At 33.3% G+C, this 9,029-nt stretch overlaps 1 protein-coding gene across 7 annotated transcripts in view; it reads right to left on the bottom strand.

Moving 5' to 3' along the window:
• The window catches only part of LOC134707437 (uncharacterized), a 28,193-nt gene extending 21,914 nt beyond the window's left edge, over positions 1-6,279 (bottom strand). For 2 of the 7 annotated variants that reach the window (XR_010105710.1, XM_063567179.1), the window contains exons 1-6: positions 6,206-6,278; positions 3,876-3,919; positions 3,257-3,400; positions 2,377-2,462; positions 1,483-1,594; positions 753-872 (exon numbers count right to left, since the gene is read on the bottom strand). Coding sequence is in view for 6 of the 7 variants with exons in the window: in XM_063567179.1 (XP_063423249.1) it covers positions 753-872; positions 1,483-1,594; positions 2,377-2,462; positions 3,257-3,400; positions 3,876-3,897 (484 nt within the window). In the remaining variant the exon portion in view is untranslated. Of the gene's footprint in view, positions 1-752; positions 873-1,482; positions 1,595-2,376; positions 2,463-3,256; positions 3,401-3,875; positions 3,920-6,088 lie in introns of all 7 variants that reach the window. The other 5 variants (XM_063567176.1, XM_063567174.1, XM_063567178.1 and 2 more) reach the window with 5 other exon arrangements.
• Positions 6,280-9,029: the final 2,750 nt, after the last annotated feature.

The following is a 9,029-nucleotide window of genomic DNA, read 5'->3' on the forward strand; positions in this document are numbered from 1 at the left end:
AGAAATCGGTCAATGGCGGTCAATGGCGGACGAATGCAAGAAAATTTACAGAAAAAGTTATTTGGAAGGGAACATTACGTTTTTAATGCAATAAATGGATTAAACACTTGCTGGAGGCAACTTGTATCACGTTTGAATGAAGAAACAAACTTATTTTGCCGCCGAAATATAGGTTGATGTACGTTTTCGAGTAACAAGCACCGGAACAAGCGGAAATGCACGAAGTGATAACAAGTTGTATTTTTATCAAATAACCTACTACAGACTTCAAAGACAATGCTTCAACCTCTTTTCTTAAGATAATGAATCGTTTATGTCTAAATTTCTTTAATATCAATAAAAAATTGATGTTTCATCAACTTGGCAAAAATTGAAAATGTCCGATGACGGAAGCGACTGAAAGCGAGTATCGTCAAGAACAGGGCGACTTCTTTTCGCTTTTGGGGGTCGGGGAAATCGAAGTGACGGTCGGGAAAGCGACTTCTTCGCCCACTTCGCCTGGTAGCGTGAGCCCTGATCATTAATCCTGTGTATTAAATACTTTAGTTCATCACTCATACAAATTAATTAGCATGGCAAATATAGAATTATTAATACTGACCATGTTTCTGCTTAAATTTCAGAGAAAATTTTGTCAAATTGTATAAAACAGGAAAATGTAATTCAATGCTAAACATAATACAGTTAACATGGTTAACTGACCTTTACCCTAAAATAAATAAATTTAATAAAAAATGTCAGCCTCAACAAACCTGGACTCATTGGAGCTTCCTCATCATCCAGCAGACGTATCTCCAAATCAACATTCTTAGCTAACTTATAGTCAGGTTTTTTCATCTGTTTCATACATTTCTTAATAAAACCAACATAATCTGAAAAAATAAATACAAAAATCATTTCATTTAATTACTAATTTGGTTTTGTTACCTTTCCATTTTTCTTTTTATAATATACTGTTCCAAACCATGGTTTATTACATGTATGATGGTTTTTCTACAAGATTAATACAATTTATAAACAATAAATGGGATAGAGTAAATTATAGTAATGCTACACAACTTTCATTTATTTTTCTTATTCAATTATGACAAAAAAAAGTAACTGGATAGCCCGTGATCTGAAATATGTCCTCTCTTTTTTCTAAAAATTATGAATCCACAACAGTCATATTATTTCTTACAAAGTCTAAATGTTAATATTAACATTTATTAAAAAAAAACAAAGCCACTTTACTTCAACATGCAGTTCATATAGGGTTCCTAAACACATTATTCCATGCAGATTGTATATAACAAACTCATTACTTGATGAATATTGTTGGTTTTTTTTACAGTATCTGTTCTCTGGTTGAGACATGTCTCATTGGTATTCATTCCACATCTTCTATTTTTATAAAACAACTTTTAACTTGACAAGAAAACTAAACTCATTATTTTCCTGACAACACCAAATTCAGCATGATTTAAAAATGTCTATACAAACCCCTTGGAAAATTCTGTGGTCTCACAAGTTCTTTAAAGAATTCATAGGCCGTAGTTACTTGTTCTAGATAATCAGTTCCATCAACATACCAAAACTTCAATCTTCTGCTCTCCTGGAAAAGAAAAACAATTTTGTCAATTCTGTAACAACAAAATGTATAACACTAAAACAACAGTTCTGAGTATATAAAGGTATAAATGTTGAAATCCATTTTTTGGCATGGGAAACCTCACAAATCATTTAAGATCCAAAATTAAAATAGCAGGTGCACAAGGTAGACAAATCAGTGCAGGATTCATGAAATTCTGTCAAGCTTTTATAAGGAATTTTAAAGAAATAATAAAATGTGCCATTAGTCACTGTTCTGAAGATGACAGAAATTATTCCTGAGTGTTGCTTTAGTTATCCACTTGCTAAGATAAATTGTGTTATTTACTAAATACATACCCAATAAAATTGAGAATGGAAATGGGGAATGTGTCAAAGAGACAACAACCTGACCAAATAAAAAAACACAACAGCAGAAGGTCACCAACATGTCTTCAATGTAGCCAATGCACACTAAAAGTTTGAAGACTGTAAATCAGTGGTGTTCATTTGTTGCTGCTTTACATATTTGTTTTTCTTTGACAAAAAAAAATTGTATATTAATTAGGCTATTTCTCATATGAATTGTTTTACATAAGTGACTTAGTGCTTTTAATAGTTGACTGCAGTGTCAGCTTTGCTCATTGTTGAAGGCCATACAGTGACCTATAGCTGTTAATTTTTGTGTCATTTGGTCACTTGTGAAGAGTTGTCTCATTTGGTAATCATACTACATCTTTTTTATAATACATAAAAATGCCTAGTGTTGTGTTGATGGTCAAAATCACAAATAATTTTGATACAAACCACATGTTTTTTTCCTGTTTTCTGATCAACTAAAAAACAATTGAATCCTATCTGTAACTGTGGTCTTCCATAGGAATCTAAATCTCCTGAAATATAATTGATAACAATATTTCAAAATTTATTTCATAAATTACTAGAAAACACTCGCTAAATCACAGGCAATTAGAGCTTGCTACACATGGTTACCATACCCATAGGACACAGAGGCATGATGATTAGTTTATTGTGGAAGGAAGAGAAGCAACACACAAAACGAGGTCTTCTCGTTTAATTGTATAGATATGTACACTTATTCATTCATTTAAACAATTTGTAGTTGACCTATAAATTCTTTGATAAATGTCTCTCACTTTTGTAACTGGACTATAAAGTAGCTATGGTAATGTAGGTTGACAGCATTGAACAGCTATAAAATATCACATTGAAATTATTCAAGGTTTTGTATATCATCTATATGTGAAAATAGTCAAATCTTACAAAAATTGCAATAAATTTTGCAACAATCATCAAGGTAATCTTCCCTTAATGACTTACAAACTTAGTTAATATAAAATCTGCTAGACAAATGATCTATTTAACAGAACTGGTGTCATTCAATATACTACAATAAGATGGTAAAAGTCACCGACCGCCGTAAGTCAAATCACACTTTTCTAATAAAAGCCATTATGACACTAAGGCCTGTTTTTGGACCCCCTTCATACCTTGTCCTTTTATCTAGTTCTGTTTTGTATGCCTATTTTGACAGTGAATTGTCAGAGTGTCCTTTTAGTTAAAACTTAAAACTGACATACAAATGTCAGCATGTTCACAAAAAGGTAAGGAGTGTACTCATATTTTTGTACTCATATTTTTGTCTATGTACATGTATAACGCATACCTTGAGCTTTTTTATTCACTACAAATCCTTTATTTATACCATCTCCAACATGCTCTGCTGCAGATGTGTCAAGTTCTTCTTTAAGTTTCTTTTCAATCCTGATATGTGTAGTTTTACCCTTCTTTGTGGGGGTCATTACAATCTCTGAAAATTGACATTATATACTTAATATAGTTATAGTTATAATTTTATAATTAACTTAAATCAGGTGGTCTCATTAGGACATCAGAACAGGTTGAGATACTTTAAAGCTGTATCTTTTGAAACATCTTATAAACATATACGAAAAGTTAATGCCTTCTCTTCCCTGATTCTACATTCTTTAGCTACAAGATGCTGTTGAAAATTCTTCTTTTGTCAGGCATCTATTTGAAATTGCATTATAGAACACTGTAAGTTAAAACCATTTCTACAAATGTTGATACTTAAAATGTAAGTACAATAAGTATTAAATAATTCATCCACCTGGACATTATAAAAAAAATCTTTAATTCATTTCTTTGAAACAGGTGTGCTTGAACACAACTGTTTCAAAAATACAATACTGTAACGTTTGGTTTTCTATCTTATATTTTATGGAGAACAAGTATTATAAAATAGTTGGATGATCTTTAAATACCTTCTTGGACTTGATCAGCCATCTTTCTTCTGTAAGTTCTGTACCTGTAAAACAACAAAAAACAGAATTAAAACATTCGTATTGCACATTGTTTGTTTTTGTCTATAACTCTAGTATAACATGATTATACTTTGTTTGTACACAAAGCTGTTAATGTTGTATAATAAGAGAATAATGTATGGGCCTAACAGCATTTACTATTTTTTAAGGTGATTTGCCAATAAAATGTTGCTCTATCATTTCTCATATGGCTAGAATTGCTGTATTAGTGTTTTATATGAAGTAATTCAGCAGGGTGCTACATAATGCTCTTTTTTTTTCTCGAAAAAATATGACACCATGTGTCCTTTAGCGTTATCTACATGTAGATCAAGTTGCGGTATTGGGTTTTTGCTGATTTATACAGGGTGACAAGCATTGACTTAAGTTGGTTGCATGTTATTTCATGATGATGAAGACTTTATTAATTACTTACCAAGAATTTATACCATATACATGCAAATATCTGATTCATAGGGTTAAATAAACTTTAATACCATTCATATCAATATTTTCTATTAACAGAAGGGTTAAAGGATGCTATCTGTCTATACACCTTATTGCTAATCCCGGCTGCTTTAACTTTTGACGTGAACAACAATCACTTTTCCATTGTGGCGTCAGATATTTTGTTTTATGACGTCAAAATTTTACGGGAACCTGTGCGATATCCAGTAATGGCGGACAAATAGCGATTAGGTGTATGCTCAATGAACCCAAAGCAAACGAACTGAATGCAGTAGTCAATAACCATGAAAGTATAGGTGACGAATAATTTGTTATTTTGGTTGCAAAAGGTCATTATATAAAAGAAGATGTGATTTGATTGCCATCAGTCAACCACAGGGGTTTGTTACAATTGCCGGGTTTACTATCCATATGAACCCCTAAAAAAACACAAGGGAGAAAGCTAATTTGCGAAAATGCTTCAAATTATTGTTGTAAAATTTTTCCAAGACTTTCACTTACTTTGTGACCAAATAAATATGTTCCCACTTGAATTATCTCTCCAATGACATATATTTGTTACCTTAAGTAACCTCTATTACTATTGTAATCCTTAAAACAAACTCGACATTTCTGAAATAGAATGAATCGAGGCCCTACATTTGAAAATGAAAGTACTAAAGCGACACCTATCGGAAAATATATTTTCTGCACTTTCGGGTGTTTACCATAAATGATATGCTTTTCAGAAATCTAGGGTATTTTATTTCAATAATGTAAAAATCTGCGGGAATTATTAGGAACATACTGTCTTCCGTCCTCATATTTGGGTAAACTCCAGAGAGAGCCGAAAATATATTTTCCGGTAGGTGTTGCTTTAGTACTTTTATTTTCAAATGTAGGGCCTTGATTCGTTCTAGTTTGGAAATGTTGAGTTTGTTTTAATGGGTCACTGTGAAAACTGTTAAAATATAGAAAAATAAAGGTTGGCAGGTAGGTTTAACTTACATAAATGAAGAGATAAATGAAAAATGAAGAGATTGATGCCTGATTTATATAATTCCAAGGCCCTCAGTCGGCTCCAGAAGCGACAAAGCAGCAGATCTATTTTGGGTGGGCAAATATCCACTTTTTGATATGGGACGAGCTCTGACGTCCCCAGCTTGTCTGGCAAAACAGCCGTCAGATGTCAGAGTAATCTCAGACTATAGACCAAAATGACACAGACATTAACAATTATAGGCCACTGTACGGCCTTCAACAATGTGCAAAGCCCATACCGTATAGTCAGCTATAAAACCCCAATAAGACAATGTAAAACAATACACCTAATCGCTATTAGCCTACTCGGCCGGATGACCTGGCCACTTGACCTTTTGACGCATACAACAATCACTTTTCCAATGTGGCGTCAGATATTTTGTTTTATGACGTCAACATTTTACGGGAACCTGTGTGATATCTAGTAATGGCGGACAAATAGTGATAAGGTGTATTCAAACCGGAAAACTAACGGCCTTATTTGTATAAAAAAAAAATGAAGTATACATGTATGAATCATCTCTGCAATATATACTCGCAAATTTGAAAAGTCGTTCATTATGGAAACATATAATTAAATAAATGAACCCCAGGACGAAGGAAATTATAGAGTAACATCATGCATGCAAAAGATATATTGACCAAGGCCAAGATGGGTATCGGTGAAAGTCAGTTCTGTCATTTACCGGCGAACTACACTTTTGCAGCTATATTATCAATTGATGCAACATGAATTAAAAGCTGTTTATAAATGCATTAAGTGTAATTAGGACTAGCTGATTCATCAAATAGACATGTACAACCTCTCGTATAAACAAGGTGCGACTTCCAAAATTTGCACACCTGTACACTGCGCATGTGCAGCGTTGTTGTTAATTTGTCGTGAACGGAACAGACATGATATCTTTTCCGAGAATTATCATGATTATAGAAATTTTAAAACATCCAAATAGTCAACAATTGGTTTTGAGAATGTTACACAGGGAAGTTTGGTTCTAAATATGCTTTGACCCTTCGTGCAATTACAAGTTACTCCATGGGACCTGGGATTACTAAAACACAAGTGTTTATTAAAATACTATATGGTTACCTCATGTTTTGCTGAGGAAACTGACAAATTTCACTGATCATGATAATGCACACCGACTAAAATGCATTATTATCTCAACGCATAGTCGCATATACATGCCTGTACCGGCCAATCATCATTTTCCTCAACAAAATTATAAAACGGGAGGTCCTGAAACAAATTATGTGGCCCACGGTTATTTAAAAAGTCATAAGAGTCCATAAGAAACGAGTGACCGGTGAAAAATAATGTTCTTCAAATTCTTAAACCAATGCATACAAACATCATAAAATTAGTCTTCTGTGCTCGAATTTATCATTTTTTTCGTGTAAATTTCGTATAATCGTCAATTTTTTTTTCAATCGGTCAGTGTTGTGAAAATATGGCAGGTAATTAAAGTACGTGTTTTGAAGCCGAAGTTTAACGAGTGTCACCTGTTTGTCAACAATTGACGAAAAATAAACAAAAAAGCATGGAAATTGAGCACGTGTTTAACATGTAAATTCAGATAATAGTTTATTTTAAGGACATCCATGCGTATTGTGGTCACCGGATTTTTACGAGATGAGTCACACTGAGGTCACCTTGCATACGGAAAATATATCGGGGGAATTGCTTGCTGGAAGCAAGGACTTAAAATAGAAGGATTGGAATCTCATAATTTTTGGAAAATATGTAGAGAATCGTTGGATTTGAATATATCTTCTATACATTTTTAAATTGCTTATATTTAATCTTATACCTTATTGATAACAATGAAAATTCTTCTGTACATGTAAAACACATTAAGACTTCAGACAAAATAAATTTCATCAAAATCAATCAAGAACTTTTTAAGTTTTTAGCTGAACAGTTGAACTACGTTTTATTGTGTTTTTCACCCAAAATGTAGAATAATGCCCCAAAAATAATTACCCTACTTTCTTAAATAATTCAAATTACATGAAGGACATGAACATTATCAACCAAATTAACTCTATCTATGTAGGAATCATTTAAGTTTAAGAAAATATATACGTCCCTGCTGGAAGGAAGCAATTCAAATAAAGTAAACTTCTTCTAAATATGAATAAATTAAAGAATTTTCTTCAGAAAAAAGTATATGTACATAAGTTTTACAATGAAAACTATCCATTGAGTTATAAAAAACATATGCATTATATTTTTTTTATTTGAGGTTTCTTATGACTATAATTATCAGCTACTTGGCCTTGAACTTTTCATAGTCATTTGAAGCCACGGTGAGGAACATAAAAATATACTGTTCCCAGTTTGAAGAAACCTTTTAAACAGAAAACTGAATTGAAAAAAAATACACACTTTGATTTCCAAAAGGTGACTTTAGAAAAATTGTAGTATAATGATTATGACGTCTTGAAACTTCGGACTTTTTTTTCTGTGACACCTTAAAAAATTAAGTATACAAAAAAAAGTAGAACCAAGAAGTCCTTGTGACAGATTACCAGTATATTTACTATAGATACGGTCATTTATTCCGGATCAAACATTTAAGTTTTGATGTTTTATATATGTAGTACTAGCACTCGGAGGTGCGATGGGGACGCTGAAGTGCGATGGTCTGCTCCGAAGTTTGATGTTCCTTCGTTGGTGTGCGCTGGTCCTTCGCTAATGTGCGATGGTCTATATGACGCATTATAAGTAGTTTAAAATTCACAAATGTGAAACTATTGTTTTAATATTAAGTATATACATTTGCATTTATTCAGTGTCTATGTGTCTGTCCTTCGTTGCCGTTGCAAACTAAATGAGCGATCGTCCTCTTTGAATTTCTACATTTTTCACACATTTCCTGGATAAGTTTTACTCAGTATTTTGAGTTCATTTCCAGTACTATACAGATACATGTGAACATAATTCTGAATTTAAATTTCATCTTTACTTTTTCAATTCATGAGTTCCTGGTCTATCGTAATATTCTAGTATGATTCAGTCTGCGAAGCCTTGTGAATTTAGAAAATGTCGTGCTCCATGAGGGGGAGGACAAGGGGGTACCCTTCTTCCTTCTCCCGCCCCTCTTCTCCTTTCTCCTACCCCTCTTCTCCTTTCTCCTACCCCCTTCTCCTTATTCATTTTTTTTTAATTTACCGGAAAAAAGAGATATTTTATTTTTTCATAATTTATTTTTTTCTCCAACTTTTTCTCCTTTCCCCCAGCCTTCCTCTCCTTTCTCTTACCCCCTTTCTCCCTGTCCCCCTTACCCTTGTCCTCCCCCTCCTCCATCGTCATCGTACCTTTGAAAAAAGAGGGACGAAAGACACCAAAGGGACAGTCAAACTCGTAAATCTAAAACAAACTGACAACGCCATGGCTAAAAATGAAAAAGACAAACAGAAAAACAATAGTACACAAGACACAACATAGAAAACTAAAGAATAAACAACACGAACCCCACCAAAAACTAGGGGTGATCTCAGGTGCTCCGGAAGGGTAAGCAGATCCTGCTCCACATGCGGCACCCGTCGTGTTGCTTATGTGATTACAAATCCGGTAAATAGTCTAATTCGGTAGGTCAAATTCATGAAAGGGAAGGGGATTGT

Source organism: Mytilus trossulus, chromosome 2 (genome assembly GCF_036588685.1).
Source record: "Mytilus trossulus isolate FHL-02 chromosome 2, PNRI_Mtr1.1.1.hap1, whole genome shotgun sequence".
In the NCBI taxonomy this organism is placed as follows: Eukaryota; Metazoa; Mollusca; class Bivalvia; order Mytilida; family Mytilidae; genus Mytilus; species Mytilus trossulus.